General features: G+C 57.8%; 2 protein-coding genes across 4 annotated transcripts in view; one reads left to right on the top strand and one right to left on the bottom strand.

The window, feature by feature from the left end:
* Positions 1-4,911: 4,911 nt before the first annotated feature.
* Positions 4,912-17,126, top strand: LHX4 (LIM homeobox 4). Of its 2 annotated transcripts, XM_077785237.2 has the most exons (6): positions 4,912-5,377; positions 10,580-10,751; positions 13,696-13,898; positions 14,084-14,238; positions 14,650-14,821; positions 14,912-17,126. In XM_077785237.2, exons 1-6 carry the CDS (start codon positions 5,302-5,304, stop codon positions 15,307-15,309), a joined length of 1,176 nt encoding a protein of 391 aa, XP_077641363.1. In that variant the 5' UTR covers positions 4,912-5,301; the 3' UTR covers positions 15,310-17,126. The 2 variants fall into 2 exon arrangements, with proteins under 2 accessions (XP_077641363.1, XP_085442847.1); XM_085586721.1 differs by having other exon boundaries at positions 14,650-17,126.
* Positions 17,127-19,069: 1,943 nt separating this feature from the next.
* ACBD6 (acyl-CoA binding domain containing 6) overlaps positions 19,070-22,873 on the bottom strand; it is an 80,407-nt gene continuing 76,603 nt past the window's right edge. For both annotated transcript variants that reach the window (XM_021545838.4, XM_085586720.1), the window contains one exon: positions 19,070-19,651. In XM_021545838.4, the coding sequence (XP_021401513.1) occupies positions 19,497-19,651 (155 nt within the window). In that variant the 3' untranslated portion in view covers positions 19,070-19,496. The remainder of the gene's footprint in view (positions 19,652-22,873) is intronic.

Consider the following 22,873-nt stretch of genomic DNA (forward strand, 5'->3'; position numbering starts at 1 on the left):
TGCCCTGCTGTGTCGGCTGGTCCCTGCCACGTGGGCACGCTGGACTACCACGCCCCATTCCTGATGTCCCTGCTCCTGCCTCCACCTCACCCCAGGAAGAGCACTTGGTTTAAAAATCTGTTCAATGTTTTTAAATACTATTGTATGTTTTCTCCTGCCTTTCGCTTGGGGATAATGCACCTTTGGGCGGCTGCCCCCTGTACAGCTGGTGCATCCCCAGGGCTGGGGTGGCTCCTGGTTTCTCCTCAAGCAGGGGGAGGCAGAGGAAGTATGTGGGGGCCACAAAGCTGCTGGAAAAAAAAGTTGGAATGAGCTGTGTAGCTGCAGTTCAGTACTGACCATGCCCGTGGTCTGGAGCAAGGAGACACACGGCAGCATCCCTGGGGACCAGGACTTCCTTGGGTGTGGGCCCCCTGCGCCTGTCCCCGATTCTCTCTGCCCTTTTATCCTTGTTAGGAATCATTAAGGAAAATGGTTGTTTTTGAGAGCCAGGGCCGGGGCCATCTGCTCTCCCAGCGCTGTCTAAATCTCCCTGTAACAAATTCATTGGGATTACGCTGCCCTCCCCTAATCCTGGCCCATCCCCCCGCGTGGGGGATTTAAAAGGATTAGAGCCCGGCCGATAATAAACTTTATTAAGGGGGAGGGGGGGTGTCAATCCGATTTGGAGCCTTTTTCTTGATATCTTCACTTTGCCCAGGTGGGAGGTGAGGGCTGGCGGGATGGGGATGAGCTCCACCGCTGCCCTGGCTCGGGGAACTCTGGCTCCCCCAGCCCTTCCTCCCTCACCTGCCCGTGAAATCAGTTGTCTCCCTCTACCTTTCCTTTAATGTTCGCGCGTGGTCACGCTTCCAGGCGTTGTGGGGCTGGCACCCCTGTCCTCAACCTCTGCCGCACTCCCTGGAGCGGGTGCTCAGGGCCCCGTCCCAGCACGGAGCGGGGCTGGCTCCCCCGAGCCGGGTGCCGGCCCTGCCCACCGCCGGGTGATGGATGGGGAAGGTCTCATCGCTGCAGCCCTGCTGCCTTCTTCTCCTTGATTTCCCTGGGGGGTTCACCCCCAACATCAATAACCCCCCCCTCGCCAGCTGCTCCCCTGTGTGGGACCGAGGGATCGCGATGTGGGGCTGCCCGTGGTCACCTCAGCCCCAAAATATGCCGGTGGGGTGGGCAGGGGGTGCAGCAGGTGGAGGGAGAGGGGATTAGGGCTGGGGAGGTGGGCGCTGCCGGAAGGGGGTTAGCGGGATGCCCAGATTAGCATCTCCGCCGGGCCCGCAGCCTAAAGCCGCTGTGCGCGCAGGAAACAGAGAGTCTCGTAAATAGACTTTCCGTAATCCTGTTTGGTGGAGTCGCAATCCGCCCGGCCCCGGCTCTCCCGACCTGTGGCACCGGGGTGTCCCCCTGCAACACCTGGGGAGCCCCAGTGCAGGGCACAGCGGGGCTGCTGCAGGGCTCGGAGTGTCCCCCACGCTCTGTCCCCATCTCGGGATGATTTGGGGACAGGTCCCCCCTGAGCCCTGCAGAGCGGGAGCAGCAAGCTGCTGTGGCCACACTCGCAGGTGGCACAGGCTGTCCTGGGGACCCAGCCCAAGCCCCCGAGCTGCCCTCCCTGATGGACCCTGATGGGGTCACCCCTTCCCGGCACTGCCACGAGCCTGGGGGTCCCTGGGGCTAATTACCCAAATGGCCGCAGGCTGCCGCGGGGCGGCCGCTATTCCCTAATACAATTTACCCTCAAGTGCAATTTAATTTTCCTCCAGGCCGGTGGCCAGCCCCCCGCACACCCAGCCACCTTCCCACCCCTTCAGTGCTCGCTCCTTCCAGCCCTGCCCGACTTCCCTTTCCCTGCTCGGCACAGGGAAGAGCCTTTCTCCACCGGCATCCCGTCTCCACACGCGCCGCAGCCATAAAATCACCGGGGGTCCGCTGAGCGCCGATTAATTTTCAATTACAATTAGCAACGCCCCTGCCTGCGAGGGGAGAGGCTTTCCCTGGCTGCTGGTGAGTACCCGGCTCTCTCTCGATGTGCTTGTCCTCGCTCCAGGCCGGTCCTGCAGTAGGGATGGAAACGGGAGGGGGTAATTATTGGGATAATTCAGATTATTTATCTGGGGGGGCTCGGGGTACTACGGCCGATGCTGCCCAGGGGGGAGGTGGCCTCATGCCAAAAGGGCATGAAGCTGTGGCAGCTTTGGACTTGCAAGGATGTCCCCACTTTGGTCTGGAGGAGCAGGTTTTGTCACATGAGGGGACTCGGAGCTGGGCTGGCACCGGGCAAACTCTCTGCATGAGTGGCACAAAGCCTCAGCTCCCTGGCACCTCCAAATCTGTTTGGGGTTTGCTGACTGGGACAGAACTGCACTCGCAGCCCCCAGGCATGAGTCAGGACCTTATAGTTTCCAGTTTTCCTTATATTTCCTTATATTGCTTTACATCTCCCCAGTTCTGCCTAGAAACCCCCTTGTTGCACCAGGGGACAATGCACTGATGTCCCCCTCGGTGCCACAGTGTCCAAACCAACCCTAATTCTAATGTGCCCAGGGCTGGGGCACACACGGGGAGGCTGGCTCTGTGTTTTGTCACAGGCTCTGGGATTTACCTGCATTTTATTAACGATGAATCCCAGCAGGGAAGGTGTGGGAGCAGCATCCCTGCTCGTCTGTGGGTTTTGCATCATCTCCTCACGCTGCTCGTGTCTTCCTCTGGCTGCAGGGCCGGAGGGCTCCAGGCAATGCCAAGGAAGGAGCAGGGCATCTGTGTGGGGCCAGAGCCCCCCAAAAGTGCCCCAGAAATGCAACCTGATGAAAATCGACATTCACCCTTCTGCAGGATGGTCACCATGAGCCATAGCTCTGATTTAGCTCTGGGTGGAGGAGAAAGCCTGGAGGGGGAACATTTCACACCCACCACATATAACCCACTCTCTCTGGGCACCACCAGCACCCAGCAGCGTTTTGAGTGGCACAGAGAGGATTTACTGGGCAAGAACCTCATGCCCATCTGAACCGCCCTCTCCTTCCTGTGACATGGGAAAAACAAACTCAAAAGAGACCAGGAAGCCCAAAGTGATCTAAAAAATCCCTAAAGAGACCAAGAGATCTCCACCAACATAAGGAACAGATGGACAGCAGGAAGGATGGAGGGGAACAAAGCCGTGCTACCAAGGAGAGGAAGGGATGAAGGCGCTGCTGGGAAGATGTGTGAGCGAGCACAGGAAGATGCTGGTGGGGTGGTTTTTTTGGTGGTGGCAGCCCCCCGAATCCCTGCCTCTCCCCCGGCTTCCCCAAGGTGAAGGCTCGGTGCTGGGTGGCTCCTTTTGCCCGCTCACCACTTCCATGAGTGATCCAGTGCAGGGCAGAGGGGGCTGGATCAATCTGGCAAAGCAGAAAAATGAATGAAAATTGAATTCTCCGAGGAGAAGGGGGTGGAGGGAGCTGTTATCCCGGCTGAGAGATAAATCAGAGCGTGCCAGAGAGCTGGGAGAGCGCGGTGACTCCCAGCAGCGCTGGAATAATTAGGGAAATAGGTTGGAAATGCAAAGCAGCAGGACAGGGCAGCGATGGGGCAGGGTCCGTCTGTCCCTCTGTCCGCTCGTCCGGCTAAACTTCTCCCGTAAATCTGCCTTAGGGACCTGCCTTTCTGTGCGCTGGGGCCCCGCTGTGGCTGGCTGGCGACTGGGGGGGCACGGGGGCCCCCTCCCCAAGGGGCTGCGGAGCGCAGGTGGCCGGGGGCGACGGGGGTCTGGCCGTGCTTAATGCACTTAAGAGCTGCAGCGTGATTTAGGGGATGGGACGGGATGGGATGGGAGGGGTTGGGATTCACCTCCCTGTGATGGGAAGCAGATTATGGCGTTCGGTGAGCTGCAGGGTGGAGCTCACTCCGGTATGAGCGCACACCGGTCTCTGCACAGAGCTGCCATGTGAGGAGGACGGGGGTTTGCTGGTAAAAATGGAGCTTTGAGGGGGTCAAACCCCAGCATCTCATAGAAAAACTTAATTTTTTTCCTAAGGAACCATCAGTCTTAATACATTTTTTAGGGTTTATTGCTTTTATTTTTAAACATTTTTTTTCCAGATGCTGGCTTGTCCCATCTGCACATTTTCTGACGGAGCAGGGTTTCAGGATTTTTCAGGTGGGAAAATCCTCTTCCTAGCAGTGTAGAAACGAAGGCTTGGCATGGGAGCACCTGAGCTGAGGGTGGCCATGCTCTTGGCTGGGTGAGCATCTTCCCTCACCTGCCAGAAGCTGCCGTGTGCCACCTCGGGAGCCTCCCCCTGCTCTCTAAGCAGAGCGGGATGGCCCAGCACGTCGGGGCTGTTTGGTACCGCTGTCCCCGAGCTGGTGACACGGTGACCATCGGGAAGGTTGATGCTGGGGGCACCCCCCCTAACTTCAGCTCCATTTCGGTGAGTTTCCTTGCTCGGCCCGTGGCCGCCAGGTACAGCCACATCAGTGGCGGGGGCTGCGTTGTCTCAGGGCTTTCCCTCAGCAGAGCCCCACGGGGATGCTCATGGAGGCCGTAGCCACCTTTGCGCTGTGACTTCAGCATTGCCACCTTGTGCCACCGCGGCCCGGGGCTGTCGGGCTGGGCACGCCGCAGCGCTGCCGACTCGGTGTGTCCCCGGGGAGGCACCATGGGATGGGCCCAGGGATGTGTTACACGCCCTGTGGAAGCAGAGCGTGTCACGGCGGGGTGACAGCAGCTGGGCGACAGCTCGTGTTGGTGCGGGATGTGCCGCTGTCCTGCGGAGCCGGGGAAGCGGCCCTTGGCTAAGGCTCCATTCCCGGCGGCAGGAGGGACAGGGCAGGGGCTGTGCCTGAGGCCAGCGCCTTCCACGGAGCGGGAGAAGGGCCCTGAGTCCCGGGAGCGGAGCGGCCTTGGGGCCGTCCCTCCCTGTCCCCCTGTCCCCCTGTCCCCCTGTCCCCCTGTCCCTCCCTGTCCCCCTGTCCCCCTGTCCCCCTGTCCCCAGCGCCACCGCCGGCCCGGCCCCGCCCCTTCCGCGCAGGCCCCGCCCCCTCGGCCCAGGCCCCGCCCCCGGCGGCGCGGAGCGGGCGCTGATTGGCTGCGGGGGGCCCGGCCCGCCCCCGCCCCCCTGCGGGCGGTGACGTCAGGCGCGCTCCCCGCAGGGGAATGAATGGGAGGCGGGCGGCACCGGCGGGCACCGGCACCGGGACACGGCACCGGGACTCGGCACCGGGACACGGCACCGGGACACGGCACCTCCCGCCGCCGGCCTCCGCCGGCCCGGCCCGCGGCTCTCCCGCCCCTCTTCTCTCCCCTCCGCCGCCCCCCGGGCCAATAAAATGATGCAAAGCTCTGCGCTCGCTGCCGAAGGGGCTGTCAAGGGGCTTCCCGAGATCCTCGGTGTGCCGGTGCAACGTAAGGACGCTTTTCTCTTCTCCCTCCTTCGCTCCCTGCCGCAAAGGCGGCCCCGGGCCGGCGGGGCAGCGCCCTGCGGGTGGGCAGGTGCCTCCGCTCCCGTTCGCTCCCGGTTCTGCACTTTGTGTTTATTTTCCCCGGCGTGTAGCGCCGGTCACGGACGCGAAAATGCGGCGGGTGCGGAAGGGAGAGAGGTGCCCCGGGGCGGGCGGGTAGCGGAGCGATGCGGGCCTGGCCCCGACGGGGAGGACGGCGCGGCTCCGGCTGTGCGTGTGTGAGCGTGAATTCGAGTGTGAGAGTGTGTGTGTGTGAGTGTGTGTGTGTGTGTGTGTGTGTGTGTGTGTGTGTGTGTGTGTGTGCGGCCCCGGCCCCCGCCCGCCCCGCGCATCGCCGACCCGCAGCGCACGACTCCGCGCTTATATCGTTTATCGCGACAGGCGGCGAGCGGCGGCGGTGGGAAGGGGCTCAGGGCCGTGCGTGAGCGGTACCGGGATGGAGAGCCCGGCCGGGCGCCGCGCTGCCCCCGGAGCGATGCCGCGTCTGTCCAAAAATCACCTGCGTGTCTGTGTGCGCGTCTGTGGCCCTGCAGCTACAGGTAGCGTGTCCGTGGGGGTGCGCACAGGCACGGCGTGGGGGTGCGGGCACGGGTGGATGGAGCCCGCTGGGGATGGTGCACCCCGAGGGGGGATGCTGGCCCCGAGCTGTGAGTGAGCCACAGGGGCTGCCAGCCCCTCACAGGGCCGAGCCCCGCGCGGGGGCATCCCGTGGGCACTACGGATGCCCCCTTTGGATGGTGGGGCACGGCCGTGCCCCGGTGCGCCCTGCGGGGGGGCCTCCGCGGCGGCCACCTGCGCGGGTGTTGCTGCTGTTGTTATTCTCGTTGATATTTTTGTTATTATTATCATTTCTTCCGTTTGCAAACCGTTCCCGAGACCGGGGCGTCGCCGCGCTCCCGGAATGGGGGGGACCCCACCGGGGCCAAGAGGGCGATGCTCGACCCCCCCACAGCGGCGCCGAGAAAGTTGAGAGGAGGGGCGCGACGGGCCCGAGGTGCGGGACAGCCCGGCCGGGGTCCGGCCGCACGGGGGGACACGGGGGGCACGGGGTGTCCGCTCCGGGACAGGTTTCCCCCGCCTCCGGCCGCCGCCCCGCGGAGCCCCCGCGCCGTTCCGTGCCCCGCACGGGGCCCCGGCCCCCCGGGCGGCTGGGATTCGTTTTCCCTGGGTTTTTCGGTGGTGCCTCTTCCCGCGGCTCTTTGGGGGATCTGTCGCCGTTATCCCTCGGTTCGATCCCTTTGCCGAGCTGCGGGAGGGTTGAACAGGAGGACCCCGTTTAACCAATTTCACCGCAACAAGGGGGGAAATAAAATCGCGGTCAGGAGCACAGAGCCGGTGCAGGGACAGGGACCGGGACACGTGGGGTTTGTCCCAGTACCGTATCCCGAGTCACGCCGCCGATTCCGGGTCGCTGGGTCACTCCTATGGCCTCGGAATCCCTCGATTTAGGAAAAAAAATGAGATGCCCAAACCACCGTGGAGCAGCATTGCCCCAGCATAGTTCCCTGATCTGGCCCTCCTCGGGCTACCAAATTCCCTTGCCCCTGACATTGTCATGCGTGTACTGACTGATGGATATCAAGAATTAGCAGGAAATAATCAACGAGATTAAATTATTATTATTATTATTATTATTATTATTATTATTATTATTATTGCTATTTGTTTTTCTATTAATGCTATTATTATTAATAATTATTATTATTATCACTATTATACTTATTTATGCACAAATAAAATGGCAGAAAGAAAATAGATGAGGCTGGGCTGCTGAAAATCATCCTTCTGTGGTTTCCCCGCTGCCCCAGCCTGAGCCCTGAGGCCGCTGCCAGCTCCCAATCACCTGCTTTCATGTCGTGATAGATCTGGGGCCTGATCCTGCCTCAGTGACACAAAACTCAGCCCCCTTCGAGCCAAAGGAAACTGTCCCTGGGCAGGGAACCCCTTCCCAAGAAGGATCCAGGGTCTCCCCCCAGCCCCCAGCAGCACCTCGATATTTCATCGTGTGTGAGAGGAAAATCCGTGGCATTTTAATTTTTAATCGCTATTAAATCGCATTTTTTCCTCTCCCTTTAGCCACCAGCCTCATTATTTTAGCAGCGGCTGTGTCCTACAGCATCTTTTTCTGCAGGATTTTGGGGAGGTGAGAAGTCTCCCTCCACCATCCTCCCTCCCCCCCACCCGAAAGGCCTTGCTTAGCCTTGCAGACGGGATTGTTAAAAATAAAATTCCGAATATTATTTATGAATATTGTTTTGCAAATCTCACCGGAGTCAAAACTTGTGCCAAAGCCTGCGGGAACAGTGCCCGGCTGCCGGCAGGCGCTGGCCAAGGGGCTGGAGCTGGGGCAGTGATTAATCGCCGCCGAGAAAGTCGTTTGCCCGCAGCAGAGAAATGAATCGGAAGGTTTTTGCATGCGAAGGAATGAGGTTTCCTCCCCGCAGCAAGACTTCGGGAGGAATCCCCGGAGCGGTGCTTTGCTCGGGCTCGGTGCAGGCTCCGGTCCGGCGGCCCGGCCCGCCTCGGTGCTCCGCTTTCCCCCCGCACTCCCGGGCCCGATCCCGCCTCGGTGCTCCGCTTTCCCCCCGCACTCCCGGGCCCGATCCCGCCTCGGTGCTCCGCTTTCCCCCCGCACTCCCGGGCCCCGATCCCGCAGCACCGGGGGCTCCGTCCCCTCCCCGAGCAGGAGCCGAGCGCAGCCCCGGGGCCGGGGGTGTTCGTGCCCCGCGGGGCCCGGCGGGGAGCGCATCCCCCCGGCGCTGCCCCCGCATCTCCCCCCGCTCCTTTCCGAGGGGTTTTTGCGCTCTGAGCGATTCCTGAGGCCACCGGCCAGTTTGTTTCGTTTCGATCGATATTTCTTTAATTTTTCCCGTCGGGGAGAGAGGCGGGGAGGGGGGAATGGGAAGACGGACCCGCCGCTAATAAATCACGGTAGCGGCGGGGGCCCGTCGCTCGGTCCCCGTGCGTGGGAGGGTCCGCGGGGAGGCGGGGGGATTGCGGATCTGCCCACGGCCAAATCCCGCCTGGGGTGCTCATGGGCCATCCCCTCCCGGGCACATCACCCCGGAGCAGGGGGGACCCCCAAACTTCCCCCCTGCCCCGCAGAGAGGCTGGCACGGAGGCTGCACGGCCGGGGTGGTCCCCGGGCAAAGAGGGGTGACCCCGCGGCTGTGTCCCCCCGAGGACCACCCAAACCACCCTGTGCGCACAAACAGGGAGTGCTGGTGGGCACACGCAGCCTGGCAGCGCCTCGTTCCTGACGTACCGATTGTTCCCATTAACTTTATTCCTGTTCTATAAAATAATTCAGGTAAAACGAGCGCAATAAATGCGAGGCAGGGAGGAAGCCGCCTCTGTGGCAAAGCACAAAGCAGGGTGCAGGGCTTGAATTTAAGATATTTTCTCCCTGCAAACCAGAGGGACATCTCCTGGTTCCCCTGGCAGCTCTCCCTTTTGTTATTGTTGATATTATTTTATTATTATTATTATTATTATTATCATCCCCGTGTGTGCACACAGGCATCGTAGCACACGCAGGCACCTGTGCGTGCAGTTGGTGCCTTGCATCTACAGCGAAATCGGAAGGAAAATCTGTCTCCTCTTAAAAAAAAAATAGTTTTCTTTGGAAATTTGAAGGGAGATATCGTATCCTCGGCTGCGCTTGTTTTCTTGTTGAAATGGAGCTGCGTCGCTGCTTTTAGGAAGGGGAAAGCTCTTTGTTGGCTTGTGAGAGTGCATGTAAACACACAGGTGTTTACATAAACAATCATTTAGACACAGAACGTGCTTCCTGAAGATGCACACGCGTTTATGAAGCGGCCGAGAAGGATTTCCCGGTGCCAGCGGCGGTCGCGCTGCCCTCGAACGCTTTGAACAAACCCAGCGCGGAAAACGCGGGGCTGGAGGGAAGGCAGCGGAGCGTCCAGGTGTTCCCAAAACAAGAAGGGATAGAGGGACCTCTAGAAGCCGTAGAGCTATTCATTTTTAATTAATTGTGCGGTTAATGAGGCAGAGGCTTGGACGGCAGCAGCAGCCGCGCTCCGAGGGGCGCCCCGGGCAGGGGGGAATCAGCTGCCTTCGCGTGAGGTACGTGGCAGGACCCCGAAGCATCTTGAAATAATGTTGTGTGAGGCTGTAACAATATGAGATTTTCCTCTGCTCGTTTCCTCCTTCCCCCTCCTCTCTCTTTCCTCCTTTACCCGTTCGTTCCTCTTCCCCTCGCCCTTCTCTTCTTCCCCCTCTTTTTATTAATTTATTTCTTCTTTTTTACCCTTTCTCTTCCTGTACCCCCTTTTCCTTTTTTTCTTTTCCTTCCTTGTACCATTCCTTTCCTCTCTTCTCTCACGTTTTTTTTTTTTTTTGTTTCTCCTCCTTTTGCTTTTCCTTTTTTTTCCTGTTTTATTTTCTCATTTTTCCTGTTTTGTTTTCGAATCTTTCCTTCCTTTTCCTTTAAAAAAAAAATTTCCTTCTTGTGAATTTTTTTCCTTCTTAAATATGTTTTCCTTTAAGAAATATTTTCCCTTTTCTATCTTCCTCGCTTTTAATGTATTTTAATTTTTTTTTCCTTTTTAAAAACCTATTTCATTCTATACCTTTTTCCTTTTTAAAAAAAGTTTTTCCTTTTTCATAATTTTCCTTTTTATTCCTATTTTTATCTTTTTTTTGTATTTTTAAATATATTTTTTCCTTTAAAAATTTTTTCTTCCCTTTTAAAATTTTCATTTTTTCCCCCTTGGTATTTTGTTTGTTTTAATATTTTTTCTTTTAAAGCCTTTTTCCTTTTTCTTTTTTTTTTTTTTTCCCCCAAATTCATCTACTTCCATATATGTGTGAGTCAATGGGGATCAACAAACGGTGTCCCTGCTTGGTGGCTGTGCCATTCCGGAGGGAAGGAGAGGCAGGCAGGGAAAACGCGTGACAGAGAGGAAAACACGGCCTGAAAAACGGGGTGCGGGAAGGGAAAGCGCCGCGTTTGCGTTTGTCCCAGCGCAGCCCTGGCTCGAGGTTTGCAGAGGGAGATGTTCCCGGAGCTGAGGGGTGGCATCTCCAAAAACCGCAGCGCGTGGCCGGGCAGGGTTTTGGGAGCCACGAGGGGGTTGCGGTGGCTGATTCCGTTCTTCTTTCCATCCTCTCCCCCCTGGAGCAGAGATCCCCCAGTGCGCCGGCTGCAACCAGCACATCCTGGACAAGTTCATCCTCAAGGTCCTGGACCGGCACTGGCACAGCTCCTGCCTCAAGTGCGCCGACTGCCAGATGCAGCTGGCCGACCGCTGCTTCTCCCGGGCCGGCAGCGTCTACTGCAAGGAGGATTTCTTCAAGTGAGTAACCCCCAAAAAGCAGCGCCTCCCTGCCCGCGGAGCAAGCACACAGCCGAATTCGAAGCATAATTTCTCCAGAATCCTCCTACGGCTTGTTGTTGTTGTTGTTGTTGTGGAAATAATAAAGGGGATGTCGGTGCTTTGTGGATGCTGCTTGTTGGGATTTAACCATGGGAAAGCCCCAGATGTCCCCGGTGCTCCTGTCCCTCCCCGGTGCTGGTGTTGAGGTCCCCGGGGTGACATCCTGCGGCGGTCCCGGCTCCGCTCGGAGCTAGAGGGCGGGAGAAACCCGCACAAGGCACCGGCAGCGCTGCCTCTTCCTCCCGGGTGCTTCCCTCGCCTCCTCGGGATTTGCTCATGCTGTTTCTCTCCCTTCACCTTTTACCTCTTTCTTTCTTTTTATTTTATTTTTTAAATTTTTTTTTTTTTTTTTTTTTTTTTCTCCCATTAATGTGAAAACCTCATTTGATTGCCTTGGCAGCTGCCTCTGAGCTGTGCGATGCCCCAGCCTTGGCATTTCCCTGCTCCCACGAGACAGGACAACCCGTTCCCCATTAAAAATGGACTTTGCCTTTAGGATGCTTTGGTCCCTGACTGCCGGTGAAATGTGGGAGTTTTCCCAAGGGATAGAGAAGGTTTTTTTGCTGGGACTGGATCGCCGTGAAGCAGAGGGGGTGGATCCTGGCCGAGGGATGCCTTTCACTGCTGGGATGCAGCAGCTGCTGCCCCTTGGGGACTAAAGCCACCTCCTCGTGCCATCATCTCCCACTCCGGACCAGCCACACGGGCTGTCCCCACTACCCCTCATCACAATCCTAAAGCCACTACCACTAGTCCCTAGACAGGACTTCCCTGCCTTCCCATCCCCAGGCTCTCCTAGATCCTCATCAGGCATCAGGACCAAAGATGCAGCTCGGATTTCTCCTTCCCGGAGACGGTCAAAGCGGCCACTCCAGCCTGGGTAATAACACTTCACTTCTGATATTTTCCAGCCTATTAATCTCCGAGTCATTTAAATAGTCGCCCAAAAGGTGCGGGTAATCAATGTTAATTGGAGTTGAAAGATCAGCGACTTTCTCAGATGAGGTCCTGCCTGGATTATTTGGTGCCAATCAATAGCAGCTCGGCGCTCGCACCTCACCTTTCCTTAACCGCTCATTGATCCGGGCTAGGGAACCTGCAGGGGACGTGAGGATTTCAGCCCAACAACTTCAGAGGCACTTGGCAATGCAGGAGCTGCTTTGGAAAGGATCAGATCGATTTTTTATTTTTTTGTCTTTTTTTTTTTCCTTCCCCCGAATTGCAGCTCTTGGTCCTAGGCTCTGTCCTGGGCCCTGTGATGATGTGGAAGCACCCCGGGGTGTCGGGACAGTTGTTAAAATGGCTTTTACAGAGATCTGTGAGAGGGGGTGAATGGGCAGTGGATGGGGGCTGCAGAGTGGGCACCAGCTCAGCCTTGAGAGCAGAAAAGCGTCCTCTGTTTATCCTATCCCTCTCTCCTGCCCGCCTTCCTCTTTCCCTCCATTCCCACCCTCCTCCCCTCCATTCCCACCCTCCCTGCATCCCTCCCTTTATCCTCCATTCTATCATTCCTCCCTCCCTCCCTTTCTCTTGTCCATCTCCTCTTCACCCCTCTCCCACTTTCTCCCTTCCTCTCCCACCTTCCCTCCCATCTGACTTCAGGAAAGCTGAGGTCTCCCCAGCAGATGTCCAGGGACTCTCTCTTTAGGATACAAGTCCAGAAAATGAGATAAACCAGGTTTTTCCTTCTCACCTTCTGCTTCCAACACCCCAAAATCGTGCTGGTACCACTCATGCCCAGTATCTGCCACCCATCCCTGGGTGACAGCTGCGTGGCTCAGGGACAGTCCCAGAGCCCCAGCCTCGGTGGCTGTGCCCTGGATTTCCGGAGGGGATGAGCAGCCATGGGGCTTGAGGGTGACTTTGCACGACCGGGGGATGTTCAGGCCTCAGGGGACAGCCAGAGGTGCCTGCAGTGGCTGCTCACCCTGGCACTCAAATGTCACTGCCTGTCCCCGCAGCCTCGGGGCTGGGGCCAAAGGGATGGGGTGTTCCTGTGCTGCCTCCTTCAAAGCAGACAGGGGCAGATTTATTCTGACAGCTTTGTCACCTGGGCTGCGGCACCGGGATGGCTCTGAGGAGTGGGGGAGACCTCGCAGAGCCCTGTGGTGCCAGTGGGAGGTGGGGATCTGCCCCAGCTCAGTCCCATAACATCTCTTGCCAAAAACACTGGTGGAACATCCACCTACTTTTGGCTTCCTCCTCATAGCACCTTTAATCCATTATTCAGTGATTTCTCCCCTTGCACACTTTTTGCACCATTCTTGCATATTCCTTTCGCATTTACTGCATGAATCTTCCACTCTCCTGCCGCCTTCTTGTGCCATCCTTGCACATTTCTTTCACGCTGCTCCCACACTCCTTGCACCGTGCTCCTTCCGAAATTCCTTTCCCATTTCCACCCTCACCTTGCATGCTGCTGCCACACTTCTCCCGTGTCCCTTGCACACTCCTGCAGCCGTGCTGGCAGCTTTGCTCGTGCCCCACACCAGCCCACCCCACGCCCCTGTCAGCCCATCGTTATGGTGTAAGAGCCCCATCATTCTGCATTAATCTGGGATTCATCATGCCAGCGGGGCTGCGTAATTAATTTATTTGGTATTAATGTGGATGAAATATGTACTGTCCTTGCAGGGGAAAAATCAGGCAGCCTATAAGCATTAGTTAAAAGAATCATTAAAATCAAACCTTCCTCGGCTCCATTAGGCCGGTCTCTCACTCTGAGGAAGATAAACCCCCGCCGTGTGAAGTGTCATGCATAATAAGGTTGATTGCTGGTTTAAACTCTGCCCTGTCTCCTGCCCCCCATCCCGGCGAACCCCACCTCGCCGGGGGGCTCAGGGTCGCCCGCTTCTCCTCGCAGGCGTTTCGGGACCAAATGCACGGCGTGCCAGCAGGGCATCCCCCCGACCCAGGTGGTCCGCAAAGCGCAGGACTTCGTGTACCACCTGCACTGCTTCGCCTGCATCATCTGCAGCCGGCAGCTGGCCACGGGCGACGAGTTCTACCTGATGGAGGACGGGCGGCTGGTCTGCAAGGAGGACTACGAGACTGCCAAGCAGAACGGTAGGCACCCCGGAAAGGCTGCGGGGGACACGGTAGGCACCCCGGAAAGGCTGCGGGGGGCACGGCAGGCACGGGGGCGGCCGTGCCCGCTGGGCTGCCTGCGGGAAGGTGCCGCTGCGGGCTCCGGGGCAGCCGCTTTTGGGGAGATGTTCCCCAGCGGCTGCTACCGCCTCCTTCGCCTGCAGATGACTCCGAGGCGGGCGCGAAGCGGCCCCGGACCACGATCACGGCCAAGCAGCTGGAAACGCTGAAGAACGCCTACAAAAACTCCCCCAAGCCCGCCCGCCACGTGCGGGAGCAGCTCTCCTCCGAGACGGGGCTTGACATGAGGGTCGTGCAGGTGAGGCCGCGGGTGCCCCTCTCCACCCTGCCCCAAGAGAAGGCGACCCTCTGTGAGGCTGGGTTTTAGGGGATGCGGAGGTCACGGGGGTATTGGGGTGATGGGAGCGCCTGGAAGCTGGGCTGCACGGCTGCGGGATTGCATGGGGGTGCGGGAGCTGGGGCTAGGAGTGTTGGCATGCAGGTTTGCAGGGTTTAGGGATGCTGGTGCTGCCATACCAGGGTGCTGGTGTGCCAGGGTGCTGGGATGGATGTAGGAGTGCTGGGGTGTAAGGGGTGCCGGGATGCTGGAGCGCTGGGTTTCACGGGTGCTGGGCTGCAGAGGCGCTGGATTACAGGGGTGCTGCCATGCAGGACTGCCAGGGTGGCGGGGGCGCCCCGGTGCCACCGATGTCCCCATTGCCCGCTCCAGGTGTGGTTCCAGAACCGGCGGGCCAAGGAGAAGCGGCTGAAGAAGGACGCGGGGCGGCATCGCTGGGGGCAGTTCTACAAGAGCGTGAAGCGGAGCCGCGGGGGAGGGAAGCTGGAGAAGGAGAGCTCGGCCGAGGACTGCGGCGTCAGCGACAGCGAGCTCAGCTTCCGCGGTGAGCGCGGCGCCCGAGCGGGGCCGGGGGGCGGCGGGGCTGCCCCCGGCGCTGACCCCCCGGCCCCGCTCTCCCTCCTGTCCCCGGCAGAAGACCAGATCCTCTCCGAGCTCGGCCACAACAACAGGGTTTACGGCTCCGTGGGGGACGTGGCGGGCGGACAGTTGCTGAACGGCGGCTTCTCGGTGGAGGGCACGGGACAGACGTACCAGGACTTGCGGGACGGCAGCCCCTACGGCCTCCCGCAGTCGCCGTCCTCCATCTCGTCCCTGCCGGCCCACCCGCCCTTGCTCAACGGGCTGGACTACGCCGTGGACGGCAGCCTGGGGCTGGTGGCCCACGGGGCGCAGGGGGTGAGTCAGACGCTGCGGGCCATGGCCGGGGGGGGCCCCACCTCCGACATCTCCACGGGGAGCAGCGTCGGGTACCCAGACTTTCCCACCAGCCCGGCCTCCTGGCTGGACGACATGGATCACCCCCCTTTCTAAGCGCTGCTCGCCCCCCGCCCCGGCCCCCCGCGCTCCCCCCGGCCCGCAAGCGCAGCACCGAGGGCACCCGCCGGCGGCTGAGCCTTCCGGAGATCCCACGGGAATCGGCCCTGGAGGGCTGCAGGGAGGGGGGCGGCACCGGCGCTGGCCGGGGTGGCCGTGCTGGGGCGGGGGGCGCGGATGCCTTTGGGTGTAAGCACAAGAGCGGCGGCGCTCGGCGAGGAGCCGGCCGCGGCGGGGCCGGCGGAGGGAAGGAAGAGCAGCCAGGGGCGGCAGAGCCCGGCCCGGCCCCCCCTGCCGAGCGCCGCTGCTGTCCTCAAGAGTTATTTTTCGATATGGTGTTGACACGCAGCCGGGCGCTGCCCGGAGCCTCCGCAGAAAGAGAAGTCTATATTGTAGAAGGGTTTATTTTGCCGGGGACACGTCCGGGCAGGGCCATTGCCCCGCTGCCCGGCGGCGATCCTGCCTGCTCCTGGCCTAGCGGCCGTGATTTATCCCTGGGCACGCAGGAGCGCCGCTGCTTTGTACCATGGTCACGCGAGGGGAAGGAATTGTAAAAATTGCCTCCAGCCCGGGATGCCCACCGGCCAAGCTGTGCCACGGCAGGGCCAGCCGGGGTGCCTGGGGCTGGCACCTGCAGAGCAGCCACTGGAGGGGTGGGTGACAGAGGTGGGCAACGTCTGAGGCCACTGCAAAATAATTCCTCCCAAGTAGGGGAGCAGGAATTGTGTCAGCTGCAAAAGCACCCGCGTGGTGGGAAGGGGAGGTGATTGGGGTGTGAGGTGCTCCTGGTCCAGCCGTGGGTCTGATGGTACCAGAGGGTGAGTGCGGGCAGCCAGGAAGGATCCCGGCGGCTTTGGCACGTCCCACAAGCTCCATGGGGTCTGCTCCTGGCCAGGCTCACTCAGCACTAGCCCCTGCTCAAAACCCACATGCCCATCTCCTCCAGCACAGCCACACCCCCTACCCTCAGACCTTCAGCCCCATGGATAAGATCCAGCTCCACACTCTCTGCCCAGGATGCCCAGCTCTGCCCCAGCCCCAAAGGGATGCCCCGGCCATGGAGTCCCTGCCATCCTCTCTGTCTCTGGGGTAATGCTGATGCTCTCAGGCTGCCCTTCAAGGGCGGGCTGGGGGTGGATTCACTTAGTCAGCTCCTTCTGGAGGTGTGGAGGCTCCAGAAGCAGAGGGATAAAAAGAATTTAAAAAAAATAAAAAAAAAAAAAAAAAAAGAGAAAAGCCACATGAGAAAGCACATCACTGGTCTGTCCTTGTCCTTCCTTGCCCCCCCAGCTGGGTGCCTTGGTGCTGCAGGAGCTGCCCCATCTGCATCCACGTGCCTCCCCCTTCCCCAGCCTTGGGTGCTGCTTGGTGCCAAGCTCCCGGCCTTGCTGGCCCTGGTGGAGAGGGGGACGGGGCAGAGCTGTGCCTGCTGCTCCCCATCCCCCTTCGACAAGGCCAAATGCCTCCTCCCCTCGCTGTGTAAATTCTGTACAGTTCCAGAAAGTAAGAGTCTTGTTTCCTGGGGGAATAAAAAGGAAAAAAAAATAAAACCCAAGAAAAAAGAATAATAATAAAAAATTTTAAAGAATAAAACCTTATTTATTGCCATGTCTTGGGGAGAAATGACCTCCCCAAATTGCCCCCGGATTCGAGCCCAGGGCGTTGCTTTTGTACCCTGCCTCTAGTGTGTTGGCATGAGATGTGTACAGTCACCCCCTCGCCGTGAGGGAAAGCGATGGCAAATAAACTCGGGATGCTTTTTAGCAGCTGCTGTCTTTGGGATTTTCTTCCTTTGGGAGGGCAGTGCTTACCACTGGCACTGCCTGCTCTGGCACTGTTGGCTGTTGCTGGGGTCGTGTCTGGATGGTGGCACTGACATCCCTGGGTGATGGAACCAGTGGCACTGGTCATCGTGCCCTGGCTTTTTGCTGGCACAGAGAGGTTTGGGTGGGAATCTCCATGGCTGCCCAAGGTGGCACAGCTTTCCTGCCACCACGCAGCAGTGACAGTGGGTGCCTGGCCGTGCCACCACAGTGCTTGGTGGGCACAGGTGAGATGGAAGGGCCATGCCAGGCAGGAGGGGCAGAGGGGTGCAAGCCCCTCCATGGGCACCGGTGTGTTGGCTTTCTATATTTTAATCATTTTAACATTTAATGCTTCTCAATTAAAGTGATTTCCTGGAGTAGATGCCAAGCTTAGGGTGAATGCACATTAACCACTTTCTGTATCGGTAGTTAAAGGCACCAAGGGATTTAACAGCAATCTGCAAGGCTGCTGGGGAAAGGTTTGGCTGAATAAAGCAGATTATAAACAATAATATATGTCTTTCTCTCTTCCCCCTCCCCCCCACCCCTGCTTTCTTTTTTTTTGGAAAGGCTCCAACCTCACAAACAGACCTAAAGTGCTATAAACATCTCCAGGGCTGAGCGCTCGGGCCCCAAATGTGCTCTCTGAAAGCAGCGGCACCGTGGCTGCTGCTTTTCATCCCGGCTTTAACAGAGAGATTTTTTATTACCCAGCATGTCCATCAAGCCAGGGAGTGGCTGTGCATTACTGCCCTGCACAGGGGTGGCCTTGCTTGTCCCCAACCTTGGTGCCACCTCCCTCACAAAGTCAGTGTGACCCCAGTATTGGGGTTGGCGTCCTTGCTCCATCTGCATCCGCGTGCAAAAGCGCCAGGCTGTGATGAGCCCAGCCACTGCCAGCCTGCAGCTGCCCTGGGCAGGGGCAAGGGGAGCAGAAGCTATTGGGGGGTCTTGCTTAATATTAAGTTATTGGAAAATAACCTGCCCAGGCCGTTTTGTCCCCAGCATGGAGCCTGGCCTGTGCTCTGTGTGGTGTGGTGGCTGCTGGAGCCAGCGCGGTGATTTTGCAGGCGTCAGCAAACGCTGGCAGAGCCACAGACACCACGAGGGGCCAAAGCCCACGTGTGCCTGCTGCCCAGCCACTCCTTAGCCAAGCGAATGTTCCCATTTATTTTCCTGAGGCTGGATGTGCTGCAGAGCCTGATGGGGCAAGCAGCTCCCTGTCATAGCCACGGAGATTTCCTCTGCTCCCCCCAGACCGTCAATCTTGTCTGGGAAAAGCAAGCTCATGGCAATATCCCACAGGGAAGCCACGGGCTCCTCTTGCCACACACCCACCCAGTGCAGCAGCCTCCTCCCAGCTGGGAGCTATCCCACAGCACAAACCCACCCCTGGCAGCTCCGTGGACCCACTTTGGATGCTAATGAGGAAGCCAGTGAGGCAGCATTAAACCCCATCATCATCCCACATCACTCCAGCACTCAGGTATGGCCACAAGGCAGTTTTTCCCCCTTTCTGGGAACTTGGCAAGCTGAGATGATCATGAAGTGTCTGAGACAGACCCAGAAGGGTGACAGGGTGGGTACAGGTTTATCTGTGCTCAGCTCTTACCAGACCTCAGTCCTGGAAGAGCTGTTCCAGGGATGGACACACAGCAGGAGGCCCTGGAGCCACTGGCTGAGGTGGTGTTTAAAGCCATCCAATTCAGCAAAGCGGTTGAAGTCCTGTCAGCTTGGAGAGGCTGATTAGCAACACGTGTTGTGTGAGAACCAGAGGGACAGACAGACACCTGTATGACCCTGCTGTCTTTGCAGCTCTCCCTCCCCAGGACAAGAGCTCCAGCAGAACTTCCCAAGGGTTATGGCTGCACTGAGCTGCCTCCCATTCTTATGGCTTCCAAGTCACCCTCTGCAAAAAAACCCCAAAACTAAACAAACACACCGAGGCTTGATCCCAACACTGTGCTTTTATTTGTATTACTTGTTTGGACCCAGGGAAAAAAAAAAAACAAAACAACCAAAATTCAGCCTGAACGGGAGAGATGAGCATCTCACCTGGCCCTGCATCCCCACGGAGGAGCCGACAGGTCAGCCCACGCTGCTCTGGAGAGACAGCCCATACAGTACTCATGTTTGATCCATTAAAATAATACTTGGAGCCTCCTCCAGGCCCTCTCCCTCCCCCCTCAAACACTGATGAACGTCAGAGCATGCTGAGCTCTGACGCTGTCCTGCTCAGGGCATGAGCTTGGCCCTCGTGCTGGAGAGCCCAGCCAGACCCTGCGCTTTGAAAGGTCCCCTCGAAGCCCCGAGGTGTTTGGGGAGGGCAGTGGGGAGGAGGACGGGGTTTTATTGCAGGGCATCTCCGTGCCCCCGGGGTCAGGGCTCGGCGGGGCCGTGCTGCTGCAGAGCCGAAGTGATGGCTTTGGAGTCCGTCACCTCCTCGGGCAGGCAGCCCTCGTGGTCCCGCAGCCCGGGGTCAGCTCCCGACTGCAGCAGCAGCTCCACGATGTCCAAGAACTCACAGGTGGCGGCTGGGGGGAGAAAGGGAAGGGTTAGTGAGGGGATGCCGGCCCGAGGTGGCGGTGATGGGCGTTTCTGGAGTGGCAGCTGTGGCTGGCACTGCCCCGCGTGTGCCGGAGGCAGAAACGCCGGCGCAGCCGAGCAGGGCTGGGGCAGCGCCCAGGACACGATGGATCGCTGTGGATCTGACAGTGCAGAGGAAGGAGAAGGACAGAGTGACACCAATGCAAAGCCAGAAGTCCTGAGGGGGTGCCACTGGTGCAAGCAGCACCCAGAGCCCGCAGTCCAGGCAGAGGTGCTGGGAGCTGAGGGATCTGCAGGGACATGGAGGGAGCCTGGGCACAGCTTGGCTAAGGCTCACTCACATCCAGGACTGGAGACTGACCGTGGGACGGGCCCCAGAGTGCTACTGCAGCACTGCAGGGACCCCCAAAGTACCGACTGGGAAAGCATTCCCTGCCTGCTTTTGTACCCAGAATTTATAATGCATTCACCATCTGTAATGGATCTGTAAGCCCCTGCCCCTCACCTGCCTCCTGAATCTCCCAGGGAGCAGGCAGCACATCCCAGACATGACATCTTCAACTCTGCCTTGCTCCTGGCTTTTGTCCATCCCTTCTCTTTGCACAAAATTCAGATGGGTTATAGCTGCTGGCCACCACTTCCTGGAGCACCAGCTCCAGGTGACTGTGCCCATGGCTGGGACAGCTCTTAATGGCACACATTTTATTCCTCACACCTCTACTAGCACCTGTTTTTTCATCCCTCATTTTCTCTGCCAATATAGAGCCAAGTTTGACCTGAGCTCTTCTCTGTCCTAAGGATGCTAAAAGCAAAGAACCAGGAAAATCAGGAAAAATCTTAACACTGAACCACTGGTCTTGGCTGACATCGGCACCAGTCCCAGACTCTGGATTTTCCCTTCAGCCTGTGCAACGCAGACCCTAGTGAAGCCAAAACCTGCCTTACAAGGCCATGAAGCTGGCATCTTCCTCTTGCATTGGTAGCAATTGGTTTTAATTATATTTTGGGTGTTTTTATAAAGCAACTGACTGACTCCTTTAGTAATTAGAGTGTCTTTTGCATTACTCTGCAGTCTTCCACTGATCCAAAACGACAAGCAGTAATGTCTCATTAAAATAAATTCAATGTGTGATTGGAGTTTATATTGAAAGGATAAAAAAAGGGGTCAAAAAGGGGAAACAGGTTAGTGTGGAAGCAGGTGGAGGTGTGGGTGAGGCTGAGCTGAAGGGGGCACATCCCGATGCTGAAAATAGACTTCCAGAGATGCCAAGGAAGGTACGGTGGCAGCTTGTGGGGATGGGGAGCTGGTCCCCACAGGGAAAGGTGGCTTTCTTCTCTGGTGCCATGTCCTTGAGCAGGCTGGGGACATCCCTGGGGACGAGCACAGCTGCTGGATTTATCACACCCTGGGACCCTCGATTTGTCAAGGGCGAGAGCGGCAGCCCTGACACTGGCACGGGCGAAGATGAATTTCCATTCAGCGCAGTTTGCCTCCCGACTCCATTAATCCTCAGGGTTCAGATGATGAATTTTTTTTTATTATTTATTTTCCCTCCAGCGTCCCCTCCCACTGCCCTGCCACGGCGCAGACAGAGGCGAACAGATGGTGCTTTGCAGGGAAGCCGGAGTGCCCAGGAGGATACGGAGGCTGCCCACTCCAGAGCCACGCGGGCAGCACCGCTCGGAGAAGCCTTGATTTCCTCTGGGAGAGGCAGCAGCGATGATTGCAGCATTCCCCGTGGGTGCGGGGATGGCTGGCTGGATGGAGAGGAGCCGAGGAGAAGGGGATGCTCAGCAGGGGATGCACACAGCCGTGGGCTCTGGCCCCGAGCAGGGCTCCAGCCACGGGTCCCCCGGGGCCGCTGGGCTCCGCTTAAGCCCCGATTAAAGGCGGGGTCAGAGCGATCGGAAGGAGCCAGGATTTATAACCCCCAGCAGGATGCGGTTTGACACCGGCTGTAATCAGGAGAGCTGTCACCGCAAGGACAGCTGTCAGGCCACGCCGGCTCATAAAAAGGGATGCAGACACCCTAAAAGCAGGGGCTGCCTTGCTGATGGGATTTAACCCTTCCCTGAACTCCATGAACAGCCTCCAGCAAAAGGGAGGACCTTGTGAAGGCACTGCTCTGCTCAGCCGTGGTGTCCGAAGGAGCTCTCCTGCCTCCCCACTGCAATTAATGACTCGGTTCTGAAGTGCTGGCTGAAATGGGACTGGGAGGTGACAGTGAGTTCCAGTTTCAGGCCAACAGCCACCTGAGTCAAACCCAGTCACCCATTTAAGAAGCTGTTTCCAAGCTTGGGGTGGTTTATGGTCAGATCAGCAACAAAGGGAATGAGGATGCCCTGGGGGCAGTGATGGCCCCAGGAACAGCTGGGCACCCATGGGAACACCAGGCCTGTGTGACAGCAACCCAGAGAGGCTTCCCAAAGATGATATACAGGGAGGAGAAAGGGGATAATACTCAAGAGGAAGAAAAAATTTCAACACTTCACAAACATTTGGGAAGAAAATCCTGGGAAACTGTAGTTATTGAAACACCTGAGCTGGAATGGTAGATCAGAGAAACCATTTCTGAAATAATGTTCATTATAGCAGTTATGTTTGCTTGTGTTGAACAACCTGTCTCAGTCCCAGCCAGAGGGATCCATCTTCATGGAATTTAAACTCAGGTGATACATCCACCTTTTCCTTTCACATACTGAACTTGCTTGAAGTGAGTGCTCTTGGATAACTTAACATGTGCGCTATGCTTTTGGACAACCTATTATAATCTACTGCGAGCCCCTCAGGAGTTGGAAAAGCATCTTCCCAGAAGAGAGAATGCCCAAACTGTGGGATGCCTTAGGAAGAGAAAGAGGCAATGTTGCATTTTAAATGCTGTCCATCTGTGGGCAATGCTGCACGCAGCAACAGATTCACTATTCCAGGGACAGTGACAGGAATTTGACAAATTGAGTGTCCTCCAGGAAAGACCCCACAGGGAGAAATCACATATTTTTGTAACTACAGTCTCAGTTCAGGGGTCCTGGAATCTTGGAGTTTAGCTCCAGATCCAAATCCTGTGCCTTGGACTGATGTCTGCAAAGCAATTTTGCTATTCTGCTAATGTCCTTGTGGAGAGATCAAGAAGAGAGAGAAAGACACAAACACTTCAGAATGACAAGTATGCTCTTAATTACAGTGACAGGCATCAAGAGAGAGTACAATA

This window comes from Lonchura striata, chromosome 8 (assembly GCF_050655825.1).
Source record: "Lonchura striata isolate lonStrDom1 chromosome 8, ASM5065582v1, whole genome shotgun sequence".
In the NCBI taxonomy this organism is placed as follows: Eukaryota; Metazoa; Chordata; class Aves; order Passeriformes; family Estrildidae; genus Lonchura; species Lonchura striata.

Excerpts from the sequence above, each read along its gene's own strand:
- LHX4 (XM_085586721.1), top strand. The coding sequence starts at position 5,302 with ATGATGCAAAGCTCTGCGCTCGCTGCCGAAGGGGCTGTCAAGGGGCTT. Across the intron at positions 10,752-13,695 it reads TGCAAGGAGGATTTCTTCAA|GCGTTTCGGGACCAAATGCA; the intron begins GTGAGTAACCCC and ends TTCTCCTCGCAG. Across the intron at positions 13,899-14,083 it reads CGAGACTGCCAAGCAGAACG|ATGACTCCGAGGCGGGCGCG; the intron begins GTAGGCACCCCG and ends CTTCGCCTGCAG.